Raw genomic sequence first — 26417 nt, 5'->3', positions numbered from 1 at the left:
AAGATACACAGGAAGGGTATACGAAACCCTTTATTTTTCACTCTTTACAATAATTTCCGTACTTCGGAATACAGAGACCAACTACTTGTGGTCTGAACGTAAGAATATAAAAATATTTAACTAAACTCCAACTTAACTTTGGAATAATAAACAAGGGCCTACGTGGAAGATTGGCCGTATATTAACAGGAAGCCGTATGTAGTACAGAGAACTGTTAACACTACAATACGTTTAAAATTATCACGAGGATTAAACCTCTGGCCTGGAAGGCAACCAGCAACCTAGTAAAACTGCTAAGGTAAGCGGCCTGCTTCGACTAACTCCTTCCTCTCTCTCGCTTGGCAAAAAGCCACAACTTAAGTACTTGGCGTTCGCCAGACAAATTTGCATAAATAAGTTAAAGCTTTTAATTCTGGCCGGAAGTAGAAAATAAGAAGTGATACTAAAGATTTAAAATAAAAATAAACATTAGTAAAACTTTAGATCCTTACAGCGTACCCTTAAAAAGTATCTCTACGTATTAATGTGAGTTATTGCACTTCATTAATATTCACTGTGGTCAGAAGATAAAACACAAAAATGTAAAAATTCAAGTAAAACTTAATCTTTGCATCTAGTGAGACTTAAAATAATACAAAACAACTTATCAGCTCTGGAGCTTTGATGGCTTATTGGAACCTTAAAGTATATTAACTGGTTACAACCCCTGGAACTTTACACTACTGGACACTAACTGCATCAAACACAGCCTGACTAACATTCAACACTTGCCAACCATGCCTACATCAGGCCTTTCAGGTTTATTCTTATCAGCAGGTCTCTCTTTAGACAAGCAGCAGCGGTGACAATATTCAATCTTTTGGTTATGAATCATGCTGATAATGATCTTACTTCTCATTTTAACCTATGCCGTTTGACATAAAATCTGCCTGATATTTACTAAACCTCTAGACTAAGTATGTGACAAAATGAGATTTAAAAAAAAAAAAAAAAAAAAAAAAAAAAATCAACATAAAGCTGTTAGTAAAACATAAATGTCACTTATCTTCTTTCAAATATGTCCAACTATTATAAGTGTAAAATATTTAATGCTGCTTGATAAATTGTATAAAGCTTATTTTATTCCTAAACTTATTACCGTATTTGACGGCATATAAGACACACCCTTATTTAGAAGGCCACACACACGGAAAAAATGTTTCAATAGTCCACGTGACAGCGCGTGTTTGGTGGTTTCTTTTAGTTCTCACGTTTCGTAAAAGCCAAATAAACACTCATTGAATGCAATTACCAAACATATTTTTATTAAGGAAAATTAACAAACGGCAAGCTATTTTTTCGGTAGGTGGTGGACCAAAATGCCTTGCTGCTGCTCTGTTTCCATGCACTTTTGCGTAGTTTAACACTCCTAGTTTATGCTGAATTGTATAGCTTAATTTTTTTGTTTCCTGTAGTCATATTTTCCAGGTTATTTTTTTAAAACAAACAGTCTTAAACACCGATACCGCAGAGTAGCACCAATACCGACACGTGTGTCGGCTGAGTCAAAGAAAGTGTATGTAAAGAAGGAAAGGCTCCATAGACGTAATGTGACCGTCAAACCTGTTCGAACTTCGACATCAGCTTCGAGCTTTGGCGCTTTTTGGCGACAGATATTTAACGCATGTGCAAAATAATTATGGCAGATGTAGAAAACGTTATGCGTGTCTAGACCTTTATCCGGGCTAAAAATAGCCTTCAGTATCGTAAGTTAACCTGTGTCCTTCACGTATAAGACGCAGGTAACTTTTTTGAGACCAAATTTAGGAAAAAAAGTGTGTCTTATATGCCGGCAAATACAATAATAATTATGTTAATTAATTCATGTTTAGTAATAGTGCATACTACTTAGGGACCTATTTTATTTTTAGGATGGTATTACAAAAGTGAAATTCAGGCATAGATGGTATTTTTAATTGAATTTATTCAGTTTTTTCATTAATGGTCCTTAAAAGTCCTTAATTTCCGTGTGCAGAAATGTGTACGAATCCTGATTATTTTTTAGCTTGTTTGTAGTCCCATAGCATCAAATGCTTAGAAGGGCTTAGGCACGTTTTTATGAAGCATCTAAAATATATAATAGTTTTGGTTTGTTAGATGTATTTATTTAACTCTGCTCTATTTGTGCCAAATTTGTTACAAGAGTGAATGCATTTCTTATAGTGCATTGCATTTTGTTGAACGTAAACTAATACAAAGTATTGTTTATTAAATTAGTTGCTAGGTCTTTTTGAAAGTTATTACAGTTTCCTTCATGAGTATTTACTTAAGTATTTCACAGTTAGGTTTGACATTTAGAGATTAATGTGTGTATTTATCCCTGAAGTGCTTGCTTCTAAGTCTGTGATGACATAACACTGTGAAAATTTACATTAGACCATATTTTTATATTGAAAGTTGCCGTAAAGTTCAAACTGTTATCTGTATTTTTAAGTGCTTCTTATAAATTGTGTTTTCAAATTATGTTCTTTAAATGTTAACAGCTATTTTGCTTACAGTATGTGGAGAAATTTATGAAGCTGTTATACTTGTCATAGTATTAATGATATTCAGTTTGTAATTAGATTTCTTAAAAATCTTTGCTTTTTGGTGAAAATAATGGTTTAATTTCTTTTTAGAAACAACTTGTTAAAGCTGAACGATACAGCCCTATTGTTTTTTCTGCGTAAGTTTGGATACATTTTTTTTAGTGTTATGTTTCTTGTAAGTTTTGCAAGTTTTAGTGTTATGTTTCAGTTGATTTTGTTAATTGTATGAATTTTTCTACATTCATCAAAGTTTAAGTCTGTCCTTTTTTTTTTGTTTTTTAAAGGTCTGAAAAACCTGCCATTCGAAGCGGTGTCGCCAAACTTCATACTTCAGCTGCTAGTGTAAGAATCATTCATGTCCTGTACCATAATTAATTTATATGAATTTGTTCTTTTAAACTATAAATTAACAGCTCTTGAATACATTCAGAAGTTTCCAAATTTAATAGTGTTCATAGTATGTTTTTATTTTGTGTATATTCCTCTAATGAATACAATTATTTCCAAATCTAAAATTTGAATTTTGTCTGTTTAACATGATAAGTAGTTTATAGAAGAAGTCTCGGTTACTAATAGCTGAATACTGTAGCTACATTGGGTTTTTATGATTTCCTGTATGTATAACACATCGTATACAAGCCAATTTCCCTTAGAAATTCTCCAAGATTTGCCTTTTTTTAAGACTCTTTTTATGTGTTTTGGAAGAACTAGGGCAAATCTCATGTCATGTATTAGCAGTTTTCCTCCAGTTACTGAAGCCTATAAATTATATTTCAAAACATGGATATCAACTGATGGTTTCAGCAACAGTTAAGAAAATTACATGTATGTTAACTACTCTGGCCATCAGACTTCCCCCATTAATGGTATATAATCCTTTAAAAATTGAAATAATGATGTTAAAGAAAATCTCAAGTTTCTCTTACCGAGTCCTAGTACCGAATATAAAATTTGATAATAGGTTTTTTTGGGGGGGGAAGATGCTAATCACTTAATTTCTCAGTTGATGTAAAAGTGCATATATGTTATTGGCTTAGTATATAAAATTTAGCTAATGCATATGCGTTCTTTGTCTTACTTGTAAAGCTTGTATTTTTATTAAATCAGAATTTTTTGATATTCAGATGTTTTGTTCATTATAAGTTAAATTTCTTTTCTGTTTTGTATTCGTTTTTTTGAGTTTAAGCATAGTTTATACACCAGGTAAAAAGTACTTTTTTTTAATCTCAACATTGATTCTTTAATGTGTTTCTGCAGACATCATTGACTGATTTGGAGCGGCTGAAAAGAAGAGCAGAGAGGTTTGGTGAAAGTGTTTCCTCTGTTTTAAGAGAAGTATGGCTCTTTTTGTATGATTTTTCCCTTAATTTTCCAGTCATTTTAAAATACTTATTAGAAAATGCTACTCCCCCCCCCAAAAAAAAAGAATGTGTTCAAAATTTTCCGAACTCTGTGTGATACTTAATCCTCAGCTGGACTGTACTGGTTCATGAATTAAGGAAGAATAAATAAATGATGAAAAACTACGTGAAGGAATATTATTAAATTTGATGAAAACGTAAACTGGTGTAGAATTATATAAAAAATAATTATTGTTTGAAGGAAGTCTGTCAGAAAATGAAACCATAAATTACTTCTTTCACATTAGGTTCCTAAAGAAGTATCAAGAAGCAGTAAAACGTCTGACATTTAAAATTTATTCCATGCCATTTAGGTGAATTTATATGGGGAGATATCAAGAAGTTTTAAGTCCTCAGATAAATACAAGATAAATATCTAAAATTTCCCATTTCTTGTTTTTTATGCTTTTCTGTATATAGTTCCTTACGACTTTAGTGCACTTAGCAGTTTGGTGTGTTAGGTATTGGATTCTAGGTAAAAAAATATGCCTTCAAACCATTCCTAAATAGGATCCTTTGTATCATCACCTCCCCCAGTATAAGCATAAACTGTAGAATATGTTACTTTGGTTCCTTTTTTTTGGGGGGGGGGTCAATGAAATAATTTGAGGCAGGGTCTGGTGAACATGATGTTGGATGGAGAAGAAGCTGGAATCTGTATTCCTGAATAAAAGACTACGAAACCTGAGCCATATGCAAAAGCAGTTGTTTTGTAAAAGCAATGCTTTTCTGCTGAGTATCAATTGCTGTATATGAGTTAACAGGTTAGCATAATAAATAACCTGTTATTATATTTTGTAGCATATAATTGATAAGCAGTGGTTCCTGTTCAACCCAAAACATGATGTGAAAAATTTGCCCATAGATTTCTGGGTTTCCAACTTTTGAGGTTGGGAAGGTCTACTGTTTTTCTATATTGTGCTGTTTGTTTCATTTCTTAATCACAAGGGGGGAAGGCATTTTTTTACTCTTGCCATTAGCCATGATCAAAAACTTTTACTGGCATTTATTACATTTTACTGGAGAGCATTTTTGCACATTCAATCTGATGTTTTTCCATTTCTGGCATCAGCATTCTGGCTAATTATATACTTGTGTGGTGTAGATCTTTGATACCCCAGGCCTTTCACGCAGGATTTTTGTCAGAGATCCAATACTGATACCCATTTCCACAATAATCTGGGGAAGTGTTACTTGTCTATTTTCAAACAAATATTCCTCAAAAGTCAGTGCAAATTTCTTTAGTGGTTATATCTACTTTATAACCTGGTTTGAGATCACTTTTAAATGGAATTTTCCTAGTCTAATAAGCAGGGCAGCTTTTCTTTTGACTATACTATATGAAGATCCTATATGATTGTAGACTGCAACAATGTGTTCATAAATGTTTGTCAGTTATACCTTCTTTTTGTGAAGATCTCAAGTGGAACAATGTTTGGTATTTTGAATATTAATAGATACTCCTGACTGAAAACAGCTTTCGAAAATCATATTTTAATACTTTCTGTCTGTGCTTTCCTTTTTATACTTCCAAAGGATGATGCAATCATTTTACCATATGTTACTATCCCAGAGAACTTTACAGAGTTTTATTTTCTTTGGTAGCATAAATTAGTATCAAACTCGTAACAGATGTTAAGTGAATTATCACTGTGTCTGAAATGAACTGCAGAGCTTTAAAAAGGTTTAAAACAAACCTTTGTATTTACAGAATGTAAATGCACATCTTTCACAGGATCAGCTAGCACTTGTGGCACTGCAACTTAAAGTGGCAGTCAAATTAAAAATTTAAAATGTTGGCTAGTAGTCAAAGACTAATAGTTTAATTTAAATCTAAGTTGGCTCAGAACTTCTCACTGGCACAACAATTTAAATGATGGCAGATATAACACAAAGCTGAATAAATTCAATCTTCAGCTGAGAAAACTAAGTAATATTTCTTCGAGAGGCAGAAACACGCTCTGTCTTGCAATCCTGAAACCTCAGCTTAAATCCTTTCTAACTCATTTACATTTCTGGTGAGAAAACGGAAATGAGAAGTTATTGTAAAGACTAGAATTATAAATAAGTGGTTAATTTCAATAATAATTCTTATAGTGTGTGTTACATGTTAGAAAAAAGGAAACACAGAAGTCTTCTGTTGCTCAACATTGTTGGTCCGAAAACCACACTTTCAGTTTTTCTGCTGCCAAAATTATTCAAAAAACATCTTCCATTGGAGAACTGGATTTTCTAGAGGCATTTCACATTCATAAAAATCTTTCTGTTCTAGTTAACGATCCTAATTCCAATCCAAATTTGCCTTCGGCCTTTAAAGAAATTATGTTTTAGTTCTGGTTTTACCAACAGATGGTGCCACTTGCTTATTCTTGTCCAGGCTTTCTTATCTTATCTAATCATTATTTCCTATCTGGTTCATTTGCGGTTTTGCAGCTGAAGATGGTGGTTCGGTAAAACCATCGAAACTAGTCCTGTGAAAATTTGGTAAATATAACGCTGATTTTTGTTGTTTGACTTCTGAATTATTATAGTTTACTATTGTGTCTGATCTTCCACATAACTGAAAGCAAAAATATTTTAGCAAAATATATCATTTCATAGCTTTTCTTTCGATTGCAGGTTGATCAAAAGCTTTTACACCTTACATTCTCTGTACAATTAATTTTTCTTACCCTTGTTCTGCAGCATGTGTACTGCATGTATAAGTACAAGAATTTCAACACTACCAGCTGACCGAAATCCTGCACATTAATAACTTAGTTGCACTACATATCAACTAACACCTTAATTTCAAGACTGTACCTGATGTGCTAAGCCTGAAATTTACTAAAACCTTAGTATTGGCTGGAGATCCTAACATTTAACCTGTTCTGGATAGGCGTCTCATATACGTATTCCCTGCAAATGTCTGTCACAGCCGGGTATCCCACTCGCACATTACTGGAGAGGGAACATAAGGGATGTGTGCTGGATATATGCATTTTAAGCTAAACGTTTTTTAAAGACCGCTAGATGGTGTCCTGATTCCAGTAGTTTTGAATTGAATATAGTATTAGGATATTAACCTTCAGTTTGATTGCATTCTGTGTAATGTTGCTGTCAGCTGATGCAGTGGACGGAAAGTATAATAGCTTGCCTCCTTAACTCACGACATGATATAAATATTCTCATTTCTGATAGCTCTTGGAATCCTTATTTAAATTTTTTTTTTGGCTATGTTGATCCTTTTAGTGTTAATATGTGCTTTGCATTACTTATACTTCACATATTTCCTGTTTTGTGTCAGAAGGCTTTGACATCAGTTTAGTATGGCGAGTAAGCGTAATTTATCAGTGGAATGACATACTCGCATGGTAAATGAGCCAATTAGTGACATGGATGAGAGAGGTGATTCATTTTTGAAAGAGTTAGTGATATTTCTAGTTATTCTCCTACGGTCATTTTTTCAGAGACTGAGCTCACTGAGTGTCTGCCATCCACTTCCTGTGAAAGATTTTGTTAGATCTTCTTGTAAATTGTCTTGCTTGTATTTTTTATTAATTTTGCTATTTTAGTAATATATTTTATCAATTAAAGCTTTGGAATAATTTGAATAGCACTTTTGAAAATTATTTCTCAAAGTAAGCAATTTTTTCATATATTTTCATGTAAGGAAAATTATTATTAAATGCTAATTTTAACATGTATGATAGCTTAAATAATAACCTAAAATGGTACTAAAAATATGTTAGGACTTACATTTTTGTTCTAAAGTTAGGCTGAGTAACTGAAACCTGCGCCTTGTTGGACTCTTTTCGACTCGCATCTGTCCCGAGGCAACATCTTAAACAAAGGCACGCCATCTTGAAAGAGTTTAGTAACTACATTTACAATGCTAGCTTTTATCACTTGCTAGCTTGCACTTAAATATCTCAGACATACATCTGTAATTTTTCTTTTACATCTGAATTAACAGAATACTTTTATGTTTACAAGACAATTAGCAAGCATACTTTGTGAACATTTACAATTCATTAATATTAAAAAGATTACTTAGTTTGCACTTTACATCATAAGGTACTGAAGTTGCTTAAATTTAATCTATGGTTATTCTAATATTTTCTCAAAACAGTCTCTTGGACTAAAGTCACAGTATCATGCATGTACTAAGAACTTTAAATCATTTTGATTATTGCATAGAAAAAATAAAGCCTCTTGTTGTATACAAATTTAAAATGTCCTCACTTCAATAGGGCCCACCAGCGGCCGAGAGGTAAAGTCGCTGAACACTGGTAGTTCGGTCCGAGGTTCAAATCCTGCGAACGGGCTGGCTGCATGTGCGTTTTTGTGGTTCTCCCCATGTTCAACGTGTATACGAACCAATTTCCCTTAGAAAGTCCTCCACGAAGGCATCCCTCCCCGTAGGTAGATAGCCCTAGTGTGCTTTGCCATAATTAAATGAACCGAAACCAAACCTTACTTCAGGCCAAACTCAGAAAAATCAGCAATTGTTGTGCTTAGATATAAACTAAAATTGATACTTAAGAAAAATAAATTTCGCTTATCTTTTTTGCTTCTTTATTAAGTCTTCATCTGCTTCTGTATGAACTCATTCTGAGAGGCATAGATAAACTCGTAACCTCTGCCGCGGCTATCCACTTCGTGAACTGGCATTTTATGCTTGTGTTTTTTACCCATATCCACTTCCTCTTTTGGTTGGAGAAACTGGAGTAGATGGCTGCTTCTTTGCTCCTGGATTTGCGGCTGGAAAGTTCCTCTGATTCTCTTGCGACTTCTTTGGCTGGGTTGGCATGCCATCAGAGACCTCATTTGGTTCTTTCGGAGCTTCCTCCACTATGTAGTGTGTGCTTCATCTGGTGCTTGGCTCATGAACTCTGCATTGGATAACCATATTTTTTCCTGTCCCTGCAAACCTCTTTTGGCACCTGATTTCTTGTGCATTGACTTTCCGCGAGTCTTTGCTGATTACTCGGTCGATCGCTGCATCTGTTGGGATCCTTGTACCTTTCTTTCTGGAACCTTTTCTTTCCAGTTGTCTAGCCTGTTTATCCATAAGTTTGCTTATTCATCACATTTTGCTCTTTTCCTGCCTTTACCACCATATCCAGCCTCCTTTCCTTTTCTTGGCAGATCTTACATTCTTGATGTTGAGAGTAATTCCTCCGTCTTTCCTGCTAGCCCTTCATTTGTCATCTTAGGTGATAACCTGCAAAACATCTTTAAGGAGAGGCATATCAATGCGCTTGCAGTAGTACTGTAGCTGGTCTGCATTGGCTTTAAAACTTTCTCCATTTAACCTTTTAAACTAACTATTTTCCCTTATATGCTCAGTCACAAAAGGTCCTTTGACCTTATTACATAACTTTCATACTTTACCTTCTGGGATACATGGAAGAGAATGTTTAACTTTCAAAACTTTGTCTCCAACTTCAAAATCAAATTTCCACTTTTTTTTGTCATAATAAAATATCTGCTTTGCTTTAGCCATATCTGATTTTTTTACAGCCTCATCGAATAATTTCTACATGTCTGTTATCTTAAATCCTGCCTCCTTCTGTGCAAAAATTAGTTTACCTAAGGTTGTAATTAATTTTCTGCTAAGAAATAGTTGTTCCAAGTTTGAGTCATCCTCAAGACATATAGGTTCATTGACACAGCTGTGATTCAAAGCTGAATAAATGCAGTCTTATCAGAGCTAGCAGAACTAAATAATGTTGCCTCAAGAGGTAGAAGCACACTGTCTTACAATCCAACCCATTACATTTCTGGTAAGGAAATGGAAATAAGTTATAGTAAAGACTTAAACTATAAATAACTGTTTAATTTAAATAATAACTCTTACAACTTATTGAATATCCTTTGTAGAAGTTGTTCCTTATGGTTTCAGAAAATTCTGTAGGCTGTAATGTTCATTGTTCGTTTAAAGATTTTGTAAATGTTGATGTTGGGTAATATGTTTTCGTATAGCATCCCACTCATGTTTCTACATATATTTAGAGCATTGAGCTGTTCAGCCCATTTACACAAGTACCATTACAAGTAGTTAATGCTTTGAATTTGTATAACAAAATTATTTTTGAACTAACTGAATTTGGAAGCAGTCCTGTAACATAACCATTTAACCTTTAGCCTTCACATTAAGACATTCATGAAGATTTTGGGTATTATACCTTAATTCTTACTTGTGACTATGCTTTTTGAATTATCTCCTGAACTATCTATCTATCATTATGAACTTTTATCCAGGATGGTGCAAAAATATCTAATAAAAATTTTATGGTAAGTAGAGGAGACCAAAATAAGTGCATTCTTATAATGGAATGTTTGTTTGAAAATGTCCTTTTGAGGTGGTACAGAGCAATGCCGCATGGTAAATATAATAGTTCTGGCACAAACATTTCGGTTCATTTTCTTTATGGATTTTAAGCATTGATCATCTCTATATGAATGCAGAGCTCACCCACATGCATTTTATCTGTGGGGCTGCAGCTGAAATGGGCCAGCTGCTCAAAGTGTGTACAGAGAATGATTTTCAAGTATCTTTTCAGTAGCTGTGCAATGGCATAGATAAAATATGTGTCAACCAGCCCCACATTCATAAATGGAAGAAATGTGAATGACCAAAATTATATTATGTGATTCAGTCTTTAAAAAATCGTTTCATTTCTATTAGTTTATCTGTTGTTAAGCTGAAGTATTAAAATGCTTTCTGAATTCAAGAAGCTGTAGTAATCCATTTGAAACAGTGTGTTTATTCATTAAGAGAACTAAAGCAATTTCTAAATGTATTTAAGTCATCTACGTACAGTTCTGTATAGCATTTGTAAGATTGATTTTTTATTACTTTCTTGTAATAATCATTGTATAGAATTTGAAGTAGATAATTTAAATTTATTTGACTAATAATTAACTACGACTAAATGCCTTATTTGTATTGGGTTTTAATGAAAGATTCCCACCACTGCCAATATCATCTTTACAAGCAGTTTGTGCTTAATCATATTTTGTCGAACAAATTTTGGCATTTGAAAGAAAGAGACCTGTTTTAGAAGACTGTATTGTGAAATTTGTAAAATATATCAAGTACAAGATACCTGATATGGAACTATAATGCTTTCAGATTAGAACCATCATTTACTTCTAGTTCTGTTGCAAAAAGTCAGCAACAGAATGCCACCAAATCATGTTTACATACAAGTTCAATCTCTGGGTGCTGCATGAGCTTACTCAAGCAGATAAAGACAGACATGTTTGGACCTGCAGCTGATCTGCTCGAATATCAAAGCAAGAACAAAATTCTGGACCGGATCGTCACTTGTGATGAAAAGTGCATTTACTTCAACAACACAGGCTGAAAAAGGGTTTTGCGCCCAGTGAGCCCATAGCATCGTCATAACGTACAATTTGACTAACAAAAAGATCATGCTTTGTATATGGTGGAATTGCCATGATATCATACCCAAAGAGTATCCAGAAAAAAGTAAAACCCTTGACAGTAAGGTGTACATCCGAGATGCTATCAAGGAAAAACATCTAAGTTTTGGTACAAAATGATAATGTTTCATCAAGACAAATGCAAGACCACATGTGACTGCATTTACCAGCTGGACTCTGTATGGACTCGAATGTTATATTTTACCATACATTCCATATAGCCCTGGCATCTCTCTTTTGGACTCTACCTTTTTCACCACTTGTGGCTACATTTTGCTGGTGCTTGCTATCTTCCATTTTGCATGGGACACCTGAAATGAGGTTGATCTGTTTTTGGACTTGCAGCCACCAAGTTTCTGGGCTGAAGACTTTGAAAAATTACCAAAACATTGGCAGAAAATCATAGATTTGGGTGGTGATTACCAAAGCTGCTTCGAGAGAAGTGTCTTCAGTCCCATATTACAACCTGCTGTGAATCCAGCAGCGGTTGTGCTGTTAACTAAAACTCTTGCCCCGTCCTCCTCCCCCGAATTCGGTGACCTGAAACGAATGGAATTACTAAATTAATTGGATTAATGTATATCTGAAGGAATCTTTTTACATTTTTAAAAAAAAGTTTTTCTCCCTCTCTCAAAAAATTTTTAGTTGTTAACTTCTGCAGATTTGTTTAAAATATCCAATAAAAAATGTTCAAAATGAGATGGAATTTATTTTTACAGATTTCCTATAGAAAAGTAAAGGTTAGTACTTGATTAACACTTTTGTTATTTGTAAGCAAGCAAATTAAAAATGTGATATTTAAACATTGAATAATTTTATCCTGCATGGCGTGGTTTATATATCACTGTGTGTCCATTAAATGTATTGGTTTGCCATACAATGCAGAAAAATTCATATGATTTACAGTTAGCATTTTGTCAGCAGGATTTAATCTTACAGAGGTGAATTGTATTAAAAATAAGCATTTCAGTTAATTTTATTTATGTAGTAATTTTAATGAAAAATGTACTGGGTTTAAAATGGTTCTAAATACTGAATCATTTAACACTTTAATGTACATTTTCCAGCTTTTACTAATTTATTTGCTATAAAAAATTAATAAGTCTTTCTCTAAGATAATTTTGGGTATTAGATCCTAGAATTACAGACAGAGAAACATGAAAATGCTTGCATCAGAGTGATACGAGAAGAAAATATTACGTGTGAATATAGCAAAAGAGGTTGCCAAAGATACATATTTTGATGGACGTGATTAGTAGAAATCTGATGAGTGATCACCATTTTAATAGTAATATGTTATTCCCTCATTTTGTCAATAATTAATATTTTAGAGAAACTATTTGGATCATTTTATTTTTTGATAAATATAGCATAGGTGCATTTTGAGGAAAATTTTCATAATTTTTTAAGAAATTTTATTCTTAAATTTTTGAAACGACTTATTAATTTATAGCACATATATTAGTAAAAGCTGGAAAATGTGCATTAAAGTGTTAAATGATTCAGTATTTAAAACCAATTTTAAACCCAGTAAATTTTTCATTAAAAAAATTACTACATAAATAAAAAGCACTTCACCTCTGTAAGATTAAATGTTGCTGATAAAATGCTTACTGTAAATTGTATGAATATTTCTGCAGTGTATGGTAAACCGATAAATTTAATGGACATTCAGTCATACATAAACCATGCCATGCAGGATAAAATTATTCTCACGTTTAAATGTAAAATAATCTCATTTCTAATCCACTTACAAAAGTGTAAAATAATCCAGTACTAATTTTTGCTCTTCTATAGGAAACCTGTAGACATGCATTCCATCTGATTTTGACAAAATCTTCTTTGTTTGTGCAACCTTTAAAGTGTCAGTATCGGTACACCATTTTGGCCAAAGCTGATTCGAAGTTGTTGCAGGAAAAGGAGTGAAACAAATTCAGATTGAATATCCAATGACTGAAAAGAAAGGGGCATGTGCAGTTTTAGTGATTATGTTTCCACAATGCAACCGCCATGAGCACTGCAGTCACTTCGAAGCACAAGTTTCTCCCATTGAAGTAAGCTTTACGTACGGCTTTGGCGATTACTAGCTGCACTAAAGGTACTGCTTTCATGTTTCTTTCCTAACTTTATTAAGAACGTTTTTTGGCAGAAAACTGTAGGTGCAACTAGATACTTCGTTTTATCTCATGTAGAAAGTTATAGCAAAACAGAATAGCACCCTCTGTAAATTGGGAGTTTAGTAAATCAGTGTAAGGGCATAATCATGAGATTAATATTTATATGCAATATTGCCTTAACTTTTATTGAAATATTCTCCCCCAGCTTGAATTCTTTATTGATTTTCTTGAAAGGAATACATGTATTATAGTTATTTTTCTTTGAATAAAAATGTGGAATCTAAAAGCAACATGTGCAAATAAAGCCTTAAATCTATATTTAGTTTTATTTTGATGCATCTTATTCTCTTTTTACCCCAATTTCATTTAACAGTAATTCAAAATAAGTATTCATGTGTGTCATTTTAAGTTCCCCCCTCCTAAATTCTAAGAGAAAGTTATGTTCTGGAACAAAAGTACTAATTCATTAGCAAGAGATACATGAGGTATTGTTAAGGAAAAAATGGAAAATGCTTTGGTAATAAGGATGGAACATATGGAGAAAAAGTCTCAGTAGGTGAAAATGCCATCAAGGAAACAGAACTAAGAATTTAGATTAGACAGATTATGGAAATTAAAAGAGCAAAGGCTGTTTTAAAGAAATAAAGACATTGAAGGAAACGAGCCAAACACTTCATTTTAGTTAAACAAAGTATGAATTTTCTGCAAGCACAGGTTGAATGACTAGGTTTCTAAAAAGGAATGCAAGATGAAACTGCATCTTTGGATGAATCGGCTGCTTAAGTATTCCCATGGAAACTTGTTGAAATAATGGAAGATGGGGAATGCATTCTTGATCAAGTGTGGAGTGCAGATGAAAGTGGTCTCTTCTGGAAGTGAATGCCAAACAGAGCACGTGTAGCTAAATCCAAAAAACTACTGGTGGTTCAAAGGCAGCTAAAGATTATGTGACCATATTTTGTTCCCTAGCTTCAGGATATTGTATGTTGAAACCACTTCTGGTAAATCGAACCCTGAACCTTTTTCAATGAAAAATATAGATATATGTAAGCTGCCTGCTCATTGAATGGAGAGTGGGTGGCCACTGCTACCGTTACGTACTGGTGCAACAAATGTTTCACCCCAGAAGTTTGACATTATATGAGTGTGAAGTGTTTCAAATTTAAAGTTCATCTGATTTTTCAACAGTACATTTGTCTATTCTCTTTTTGAGCACCCAAATATACAAATTCTACTTCTGCTATCGAATACGATATCTTCATTACAACTGTTAGATGACTGTGTAAATGTGGCATTTAAAACTTTACATAAAATGAACATTTCAACACATTCGAATGATGAAATGCCAGTCATTGATGGATGGAAGAATTTCTCAATGATGAATTCTGTCAAGTATATTGCATTTGCATTAACTGAATTGAAGGCAGCAACTTTGACTGCAAGTCAGAAATGGTCTTGCCACAATGCGTAAGAGGTGAAGATTCTATGATCCCCTCATATTCCCCACAGTGTTTTTCAATGAATGGAGTATGAGTTCAGTTACAAATAGGTATCCCTATACAAATGAATTTCCAATATCAGTCCATTGTCACACACAGTAGGTGGAGAAAAATTTGGTGATGTATTATTTTAAACTGTTCATGAATGTTGAGTTGACAAAGCCTGAAATGAAAAGGAAATATTAGAGGTTGTTCTTGAGACTCGTAAATCCACGCAACATTCTAATAATGAAAAAGAACAAAACAAAAAAAAAAAAAAAAGATCCATTTCTGAATGCAGATTTAATAAAAGAAGGACTGCAATTAGCCCAGAAAATGGGATAGTGATTTTGTTTCAACATGAACTGCAGTTGTGGACAACCTTTTACTGAAAATTATATAATGGCCTATCTGAAGCATGAACATAGTGATTAATAATTGAATTCATTTGTAAAATTGAGGGAACAGCACTAGGGGAAGCACATGCTGATATTTTTTGAGGTCACAGAAATAATTTCATTAATAGAGGAAGAAGTTGATATCCACAAGATTTCTGTTGATAGCAGCGATATTCCATTGGTATGCATGATTCATTGTCAGAAACTGAAGTGATATCTTACGAGCAAATAAACCAAAAAAAAAAAAAAAAAAAAGAAAAAGTGAAGAATTTTTTCGTTTCAAATGTGAATTTACTTCAATATATTTTCATTACTTATGTGTATTTGTTTTGTTGAAATAAAATAATAAGCTTAAACTGAATACTTTCAGACTTAAATTTATTTTCTTCTGACTTATGCACAGAACCCATTTCCTTTTTTTTTTTTACATGTGTTCTTCAGGAACATATGTAAAAATAAAAGTGTATTATTGTTTATTGTATTACATGTAAACCTGTCTTGTATTAAGGTATACATTTTTGTTTAAATCAGATACATTTGTTTGTTGTACACCCTATCATTTTTGTTTTTATGCGAGCTCACATATGTGTCAATAATACCACACTTTAAATTACCAAAATGTTCATGAATGATAGGCTGTAAGGAACAGTGCGTTATAGAAATGAATGTGATGAAATTATGCTAAATTCATGAAAATCAGATACGATCTGATAATTAATGTCGACAGTGTTTAGGGTGTAAACATCTTTGTCTGAATTATTGATGTGTGAGACTTATTTGTTATTATCAGTATAACAGTTTTTTTTTGTTATGTAATTTTTTGAGTTTGTAAACTGAAGTAAAGTAAGCATTTAATGAGTAAATTAAGGATTAAATTTTGTGATTTAGATGGAAGAAAAAGAAAAACTAGAAAGAAGAATGTTGAAGTTTGGAATTGGTGGGCCATTGGCAGAATCTTCCAGAATGAGTGATGAAGTAAGTGAAATTTAGTTTGAAGTAAGAGAAAATTAGTGTAGCTAAATCCAAAAAACTACTGGTGGCTCAAAGGCAGCTAAAGATTGCGACCATATTATTTTGTTCCAGTGCTTGAGGATATTGTATGTTGAAACCATTTCTGGTAAATCGAACCCTGAACCTTTTTCAGTGAAAAATATAGATATCTGTAAGCTGCATGTTCATTGAATGGTGCTTGAGTGGCCACTGCTACCGTTACGTGCTGGTTCAACAAGTGTTTAACACCAGAAGTTTGACATTATATGAGTGTGAAGTGTTTCAAATTTAAAGTTCATCTGATTTTTCAACAGTACATTTGTTTATTCTGTTTTTGAACACCCAAATATACAAATTCTACTTCTGCTATCGAATACGATATCTTTATTACAACTGTTAGATGACTGTGTAAATGTGGCGTTTAAAACTTTACATAAAATGAACATTTCAACATATTCGAATGATGAAATGCGAGTCATTGATGAATGGAAGAATTTCTCAGTGATGAATTCTATAAACTGTGTTGCATTTGCATTAACTGAATTAAAGCCAGCAATTCCTAGTGCACGTTAGAAAACGGTGTCGCTACAATATGTAAAAGGTGAAGATTCTATGATCCCCCATATTCCCCACAGTGTTTTTCAATGAATGGGGTACGAGTTTGTTTATAGATAAGTATCCGTATACATTAACATTAACATCAAGGAAGCAGCCTTTGTCCTGGGAGATAGGATCTCCCTTTCAAGGTTTAATTGAGCCACGACTTTAGGACCGATCTGGTAGGCATCATCCCTCCCGATCCCCACAGAGGGAAAACTTCCCTCACAGATTGCTCGTCAGCGCAGGGACCGGCAGGCGACCATCACGAAGAGATCACAGGGTCAGTCCCAACGCTGAATATTTTGTAACTAACAGTGAAAAACTAAGTTAAAATTTAACAAAGATCGGGGCACCACTCCCTTTCGCGGTACTCAATTCTAGGACAGTATTGCCAAAACCAGAGATCATACATCCCTCCACACCGACCGAAAGGAATCATATCCTCCCAGACCAGCCTCACCATCCACCATGTAATGTCCCCACAGCTAAATGAATTTCCAAATATCAGTCCATTGTCACACACAGTTGGTGGAGAAAAATTTGGTGATGCATTATTTGAAGCTGTTCATGAATGCTGAGTTGACAAAGCCTGAAATGAAAACGAAACATTAGAGGTTGTTCTTGAGACTCGTAAATCCACGCAACATTCTAATAATGAAAAAGAACAAAACAAAACAAAAAAAAAAAAAAAAAAAAAAAAAAAAGAGATCCATTTCTGAATGCAGATTTAATAAAAGAAGGACTGCAATTAGCCCAGAAAATGGGATAGTGATTTTTTTTCAACATGAACTGCAGTTGTGGACAGCCTTTTACTGAAAATTATATTATGGCCTATCTGAAGCATGAACATAGTGATTAATAATTGAATTCATTTGTAAAATTGAGGGAACAGCATTAGGGGAAGCACATGCTGATATTTTTTGAGGTCACAGAAATAATTTCATTAATAGAGGAAGAAGTTGATATCCACAAGATTTCTGTTGATAGCAGCGATATTCCATTGGTATGCATGATTGATTGTCAGAAACTGAACCAATATCTTACGAGCAAATGAACCAAAAAAAAAAAAAAAAAGGTGAAGAATTTTTTCGTTTCAAAAGTGAATTTACTTCAATACATTTTCATTACTTATGTGTATTTGTTTTGTTGAAATAAAATAATAAGCTTAAACTGAATATTTTCAGACTTAAATTTATTTTCTTCTGACTTATGCACAGAACCCATTCCTTTTTTTTTTTTACATGTACTCTTCAGGAACATATGTAAAAATAAAAGTGTATTATTGTTTATTGTATTACATGTAAATCTGTCTTGTATTAAGGTATACATTTTCCTTTAAATGAGATACATTTGTTTGTTGTACACCCTGTCGTTTTTGTTTTTATGCGAGCTCACATATGTGTCACTAATACCACACTTTAAATTACCAAAATGTTAATGAATGATAGGCTGTAAGGAACAGTGCGTTATAGAAATGAATGTGATGAGATTATGCTGAATTCATGAAAATCTAATACGATCTGATAATTAATGTCGACAGTGTTTAGGTAAACAACTTTGTCTGAATTATTGATGTGTGAGGCTTATATGTCATTATCAGTATAACAGTTTTTTTTGTTATGTAATTTTTTGAGTTTGTAAACTGAAGTAAAGTAAGCATTTAATGAGTAAATTAAGGATTTAATTTTGTGATTTAGATGGAAGAAAAAGAAAAACTAGAAAGAAGAAAGTTGAAGTTTGGAACTGGTGGGCCATTTGCAGAAACCTCCAGAATGAGTGATGAAGTAAGTGAAATTTAGTTTGAAGTAAGAGAAAATTAGTGTAGCTAAATCCAAAAAACTACTGGTGGCTCAAAGGCAGCTAAAGATTGTGACCATATTATTTTGTTCCAGTGCTTGAGGATATTGTATGTTGAAACCATTTCTGGTAAATCGAACCCTGAACCTTTTTCAATGAAAAATATAGATATCTGTAAGCTGCCTGTTCATTGAATGGAGCTTGTGTGGCCACTGCTACCATTACGTGCTGGTTCAACAAGTGTTTCACACCAGAAGTTTGACATTATATGAGTGTGAAGTGTTTCAAATTTAAAGTTCATCTGATTTTTCAACAGTACATTTGTTTATTCTGTTTTTGAACACCCAAATATACAAATTCTACTTCTGCTATCGAATACGATATTTTTATTACAACTGTTAGATGACTGTGTAAATGTGGCGTTTAAAACTTTACATAAAATGAACATTTCAACATATTCGAATGATGAAATGCGAGTCATTGATGAATGGAAGAATTTCTCAGTGATGAATTCTATAAACTGTGTTGCATTTGCATTAACTGAATTAAAGCCAGCAATTCCTAGTGCACGTCAGAAAACGGTCTGGCTACAATATGTAAAAGGTGAAGATTCTATGATCCCCCATATTCCCCACAGTGTTTTTCAATGAATGGGGTACGAGTTTGTTTATAGATAGGTATCCGTATACATTAACATTAACATCAAGGAAGCAGCCTTTGTCCTGGGAGATAGGATCTCCCGTTCAAGGTTTAATTGAGCCACGACTTTAGGACCGATCTGGTAGGCATCATCCCTCCCGATCCCCACAGAGGGAAAACTTCCCTCACAGATTGCTCGTCAGCGCAGGGACCGGCGGGCGACCATCATGAAGAGATCCACATGGTCAGTCCCAACGCTGACTATTTTCTAAGTAACAGTGAAAAACTAAGTTAAAATTTCCCAAAGATCGGGGCACCACTCCCTTTCGCGGTACTCAATTCCAGGACAGTATTGCCAAAACCAGAGATCATAACATCCCTCCACACCGACCGAAAGGAATCATATCCTCCCAGACCAGCCTCACCATCCACCATGTAATGTGCCCACAGCTAAATGAATTTCCCAATATCAGTCCATTGTCACACACAGTTGGTGGAGAAAAATTTGGTGATGCATTATTTGAAGCTGTTCATGAATGCTGAGTTGACAAAGCCTGAAATGAAAACGAAATATTAGAGGTTGTTCTTGAGACTCGTAATTCCACGCAACATTCTAATAATGAAAAAGAACAAAAGAAAAAAAAAAAGATCCATTTCTGAATGCGGATTTAATAAAAGAAGGACTGCAACTAGCCCAGAAAATGGGATAGTGGTTTTGTTTCAACATGAACTGCAGTTGTGGACAACCTTTTACTGAAAATTATATAATGGCCTATCTGAAGCATGAACATAGTGATTAATAATTGAATTCATTTGTAAAATTGAGGGAACAGCACTAGGGGAAGCACATGCTGATATTTTTTGAGGTCACAGAAATAATTTCATTAATAGAGGAAGAAGTTGATATCCACAAGATTTCTGTTGATAGCAGCGATATTCCATTGGTATGCATGATTCATTGTCAGAAACTGAACCAATATCTTACGAGCAAATGAACCAAAAAAAAAAAAAAAAAAAAGAAAAAGTGAAGAATTTTTTCGTTTCAAATGTGAATTTACTTCAATATATTTTCATTACTTATGTGTATTTGTTTTGTTGAAATAAAATAATAAGCTTAAACTGAATACTTTCAGACTTAAATTTATTTTCTTCTGACTTATGCACAGAACCCATTTCCTTTTTTTTTTTTTACATGTGTTCTTCAGGAACATATGTAAAAATAAAAGTGTATTATTGTTTATTGTATTACATGTAAACCTGTCTTGTATTAAGGTATACATTTTTGTTTAAATGAGATACATTTGTTTGTTGTACACCCTATCATTTTTGTTTTCATGCGAGCTCACATATGTGTCAATAATACCACACTTTAAATTACCAAAATGTTCATGAATGATAGGCTGTAAGGAACAGTGCGTTATAGAAATGAATGTGATGAAATTATGCTAAATTCATGAAAATCAGATACGATCTGATAATTAATGTCGACAGTGTTTAGGGTGTAAACATCTTTGTCTGAATTATTGATGTGTGAGACTTATTTGTTATTATCAGTATAACAGTTTTTTTTTTGTTATGTAATTTTTTGAGTTTGTAAACTGAAGTAAAGTAAGCATTTAATGAGTAAATTAAGGATTAAATTTTGTGATTTAGATGGAAGAAAAAGAAAAACTAGAAAGAAGAATGTTGAAGTTTGGAATTGGTGGGCCATTGGCAGAATCTTCCAGAATGAGTGATGAAGTAAGTGAAATTTAGTTTGAAGTAAGAGAAAATTAGTGTAGCTAAATCCAAAAAACTACTGGTGGCTCAAAGGCAGCTAAAGATTGCGACCATATTATTTTGTTCCAGTGCTTGAGGATATTGTATGTTGAAACCATTTCTGGTAAATCGAACCCTGAACCTTTTTCAGTGAAAAATATAGATATCTGTAAGCTGCATGTTCATTGAATGGTGCTTGAGTGGCCACTGCTACCGTTACGTGCTGGTTCAACAAGTGTTTAACACCAGAAGTTTGACATTATATGAGTGTGAAGTGTTTCAAATTTAAAGTTCATCTGATTTTTCAACAGTACATTTGTTTATTCTGTTTTTGAACACCCAAATATACAAATTCTACTTCTGCTATCGAATACGATATCTTTATTACAACTGTTAGATGACTGTGTAAATGTGGCGTTTAAAACTTTACATAAAATGAACATTTCAACATATTCGAATGATGAAATGCGAGTCATTGATGAATGGAAGAATTTCTCAGTGATGAATTCTATAAACTGTGTTGCATTTGCATTAACTGAATTAAAGCCAGCAATTCCTAGTGCACGTTAGAAAACGGTGTCGCTACAATATGTAAAAGGTGAAGATTCTATGATCCCCCATATTCCCCACAGTGTTTTTCAATGAATGGGGTACGAGTTTGTTTATAGATAAGTATCCGTATACATTAACATTAACATCAAGGAAGCAGCCTTTGTCCTGGGAGATAGGATCTCCCTTTCAAGGTTTAATTGAGCCACGACTTTAGGACCGATCTGGTAGGCATCATCCCTCCCGATCCCCACAGAGGGAAAACTTCCCTCACAGATTGCTCGTCAGCGCAGGGACCGGCAGGCGACCATCACGAAGAGATCACAGGGTCAGTCCCAACGCTGAATATTTTGTAACTAACAGTGAAAAACTAAGTTAAAATTTAACAAAGATCGGGGCACCACTCCCTTTCGCGGTACTCAATTCCAGGACAGTATTGCCAAAACCAGAGATCATACATCCCTCCACACCGACCGAAAGGAATCATATCCTCCCAGACCAGCCTCACCATCCACCATGTAATGTCCCCACAGCTAAATGAATTTCCAAATATCAGTCCATTGTCACACACAGTTGGTGGAGAAAAATTTGGTGATGCATTATTTGAAGCTGTTCATGAATGCTGAGTTGACAAAGCCTGAAATGAAAACGAAATATTAGAGGTTGTTCTTGAGACTCGTAATTCCTTGCAACATTCTAATAATGAAAAAGAAGAAAACAAAAAAAAAAAAAAAAAAAAGAGATCCATTTCTGAATGCAGATTTAATAAAAGAAGGACTGCAATTAGCCCAGAAAATGGGATAGTGATTTTTTTTTCAACATGAACTGCAGTTGTGGACAGCCTTTTACTGAAAATTATATTATGGCCTATCTGAAGCATGAACATAGTGATTAATAATTGAATTCATTTGTAAAATTGAGGGAACAGCATTAGGGGAAGCACATGCTGATATTTTTTGAGGTCACAGAAATAATTTCATTAATAGAGGAAGAAGTTGATATCCACAAGATTTCTGTTGATAGCAGCGATATTCCATTGGTATGCATGATTGATTGTCAGAAACTGAACCAATATCTTACGAGCAAATGAACCAAAAAAAAAAAAAAGGTGAAGAATTTTTTCGTTTCAAAAGTGAATTTACTTCAATACATTTTCATTACTTATGTGTATTTGTTTTGTTGAAATAAAATAATAAGCTTAAACTGAATATTTTCAGACTTAAATTTATTTTCTTCTGACTTATGCACAGAACCCATTCCTTTTTTTTTTTTACATGTACTCTTCAGGAACATATGTAAAAATAAAAGTGTATTATTGTTTATTGTATTACATGTAAATCTGTCTTGTATTAAGGTATACATTTTCCTTTAAATGAGATACATTTGTTTGTTGTACACCCTGTCGTTTTTGTTTTTATGCGAGCTCACATATGTGTCACTAATACCACACTTTAAATTACCAAAATGTTAATGAATGATAGGCTGTAAGGAACAGTGCGTTATAGAAATGAATGTGATGAGATTATGCTGAATTCATGAAAATCAAATACGATCTGATAATTAATGTCGACAGTGTTTAGGTAAACAACTTTGTCTGAATTATTGATGTGTGAGGCTTATATGTCATTATCAGTATAACAGTTTTTTTTGTTATGTAATTTTTTGAGTTTGTAAACTGAAGTAAAGTAAGCATTTAATGAGTAAATTAAGGATTTAATTTTGTGATTTAGATGGAAGAAAAAGAAAAACTAGAAAGAAGAAAGTTGAAGTTTGGAACTGGTGGGCCATTTGCAGAAACCTCCAGAATGAGTGATGAAGTAAGTGAAATTTAGTTTGAAGTAAGAGAAAATTAGTGTAGCTAAATCCAAAAAACTACTGGTGGCTCAAAGGCAGCTAAAGATTGTGACCATATTATTTTGTTCCAGTGCTTGAGGATATTGTATGTTGAAACCATTTCTGGTAAATCGAACCCTGAACCTTTTTCAATGAAAAATATAGATATCTGTAAGCTGCCTGTTCATTGAATGGAGCTTGTGTGGCCACTGCTACCATTACGTGCTGGTTCAACAAGTGTTTCACACCAGAAGTTTGACATTATATGAGTGTGAAGTGTTTCAAATTTAAAGTTCATCTGATTTTTCAACAGTACATTTGTTTATTCTGTTTTTGAACACCCAAATATACAAATTCTACTTCTGCTATCGAATACGATATTTTTATTACAACTGTTAGATGACTGTGTAAATGTGGCGTTTAAAACTTTACATAAAATGAACATTTCAACATATTCGAATGATGAAATGCGAGTCATTGATGAATGGAAGAATTTCTCAGTGATGAATTCTATAAACTGTGTTGCATTTGCATTAACTGAATTAAAGCCAGCAATTCCTAGTGCACGTCAGAAAACGGTCTGGCTACAATATGTAAAAGGTGAAGATTCTATGATCCCCCATATTCCCCACAGTGTTTTTCAATGAATGGGGTACGAGTTTGTTTATAGATAGGTATCCGTATACATTAACATTAACATCAAGGAAGCAGCCTTTGTCCTGGGAGATAGGATCTCCCGTTCAAGGTTTAATTGAGCCACGACTTTAGGACCGATCTGGTAGGCATCATCCCTCCCGATCCCCACAGAGGGAAAACTTCCCTCACAGATTGCTCGTCAGCGCAGGGACCGGCGGGCGACCATCATGAAGAGATCCACATGGTCAGTCCCAACGCTGACTATTTTCTAAGTAACAGTGAAAAACTAAGTTAAAATTTCCCAAAGATCGGGGCACCACTCCCTTTCGCGGTACTCAATTCCAGGACAGTATTGCCAAAACCAGAGATCATAACATCCCTCCACACCGACCGAAAGGAATCATATCCTCCCAGACCAGCCTCACCATCCACCATGTAATGTGCCCACAGCTAAATGAATTTCCCAATATCAGTCCATTGTCACACACAGTTGGTGGAGAAAAATTTGGTGATGCATTATTTGAAGCTGTTCATGAATGCTGAGTTGACAAAGCCTGAAATGAAAACGAAATATTAGAGGTTGTTCTTGAGACTCGTAATTCCACGCAACATTCTAATAATGAAAAAGAACAAAAGAAAAAAAAAAAAGATCCATTTCTGAATGCAGATTTAATAAAAGAAGGACTGCAACTAGCCCAGAAAATGGGATAGTGGTTTTGTTTCAACATGAACTGCAGTTGTGGACAACCTTTTACTGAAAATTATATAATGGCCTATCTGAAGCATGAACATAGTGATTAATAATTGAATTCATTTGTAAAATTGAGGGAACAGCACTAGGGGAAGCACATGCTGATATTTTTTGAGGTCACAGAAATAATTTCATTAATAGAGGAAGAAGTTGATATCCACAAGATTTCTGTTGATAGCAGCGATATTCCATTGGTATGCATGATTCATTGTCAGAAACTGAAGTGATATCTTACGAGCAAATAAACCAAAAAAAAAAAAAAAAAAAAAAAGAAAAAAGAAAAATTTTTTCGTTTCAAATGTGAATTTACTTCAATATATTTTCATTACTTATGTGTATTTGTTTTGTTGAAATAAAATAATAAGCTTAAACTGAATACTTTCAGACTTAAATTTATTTTCTTCTGACTTATGCACAGAACCCATTTCCTTTTTTTTTTTTACATGTGTTCTTCAGGAACATATGTAAAAATAAAAGTGTATTATTGTTTATTGTATTACATGTAAACCTGTCTTGTATTAAGGTATACATTTTTGTTTAAATGAGATACATTTGTTTGTTGTACACCCTATCATTTTTGTTTTTATGCGAGCTCACATATGTGTCAATAATACCACACTTTAAATTACCAAAATGTTCATGAATGATAGGCTGTAAGGAACAGTGCGTTATAGAAATGAATGTGATGAAATTATGCTAAATTCATGAAAATCAGATACGATCTGATAATTAATGTCGACAGTGTTTAGGGTGTAAACATCTTTGTCTGAATTATTGATGTGTGAGACTTATTTGTTATTATCAGTATAACAGTTTTTTTTTGTTATGTAATTTTTTGAGTTTGTAAACTGAAGTAAAGTAAGCATTTAATGAGTAAATTAAAGATTAAATTTTGTGATTTAGATGGAAGAAAAAGAAAAACTAGAAAGAAGAATGTTGAAGTTTGGAATTGGTGGGCCATTGGCAGAATCTTCCAGAATGAGTGATGAAGTAAGTGAAATTTAGTTTGAAGTAAGAGAAAATTAGTGTAGCTAAATCCAAAAAACTACTGGTGGCTCAAAGACAGCTAAAGATTGCGACCATATTATTTTGTTCCAGTGCTTGAGGATATTGTATGTTGAAACCATTTCTGGTAAATGGAACCCTGAACCTTTTTCAGTGAAAAATATAGATATCTGTAAGCTGCATGTTCATTGAATGGTGCTTGAGTGGCCACTGCTACCGTTACGTGCTGGTTCAACAAGTGTTTAACACCAGAAGTTTGACATTATATGAGTGTGAAGTGTTTCAAATTTAAAGTTCATCTGATTTTTCAACAGTACATTTGTTTATTCTGTTTTTGAACACCCAAATATACAAATTCTACTTCTGCTATCGAATACGATATCTTTATTACAACTGTTAGATGACTGTGTAAATGTGGCGTTTAAAACTTTACATAAAATGAACATTTCAACATATTCGAATGAT

The 26417-nt window shown here is 33.6% G+C and overlaps 1 protein-coding gene across 11 annotated transcripts in view; it reads left to right on the top strand.

Annotated features, from left to right (window-relative positions):
• The window catches only part of LOC118201164 (uncharacterized), a 96238-nt gene that overhangs the window by 49299 nt on the left and 20522 nt on the right, over nt 1-26417 (top strand). For 7 of the 11 annotated variants that reach the window (XM_085807785.1, XM_085807783.1, XM_085807786.1 and 4 more), the window contains exons 4-11: nt 2658-2704; nt 2852-2909; nt 3825-3902; nt 16283-16369; nt 18682-18768; nt 21074-21160; nt 23458-23544; nt 25851-25937. In XM_085807785.1, coding sequence (XP_085663911.1) covers nt 2658-2704; nt 2852-2909; nt 3825-3902; nt 16283-16369; nt 18682-18768; nt 21074-21160; nt 23458-23544; nt 25851-25937 — 618 coding nt within the window. The remainder of the gene's footprint in view (nt 1-2657; nt 2705-2851; nt 2910-3824; nt 3903-16282; nt 16370-18681; nt 18769-21073; nt 21161-23457; nt 23545-25850; nt 25938-26417) is intronic. The other 4 variants (XM_085807782.1, XM_085807781.1, XM_085807779.1 and 1 more) reach the window with 4 other exon arrangements.

This window comes from Stegodyphus dumicola, chromosome X1 (assembly GCF_044657685.1).
Source record: "Stegodyphus dumicola isolate Sdum_Otavi_A_Nest chromosome X1, ASM4465768v1".
Taxonomy (NCBI): Eukaryota; Metazoa; Arthropoda; class Arachnida; order Araneae; family Eresidae; genus Stegodyphus; species Stegodyphus dumicola.
The sequence above is the reverse complement of the archived record's forward strand: the minus strand, read 5'-3'. Positions and strand labels throughout refer to the sequence as shown.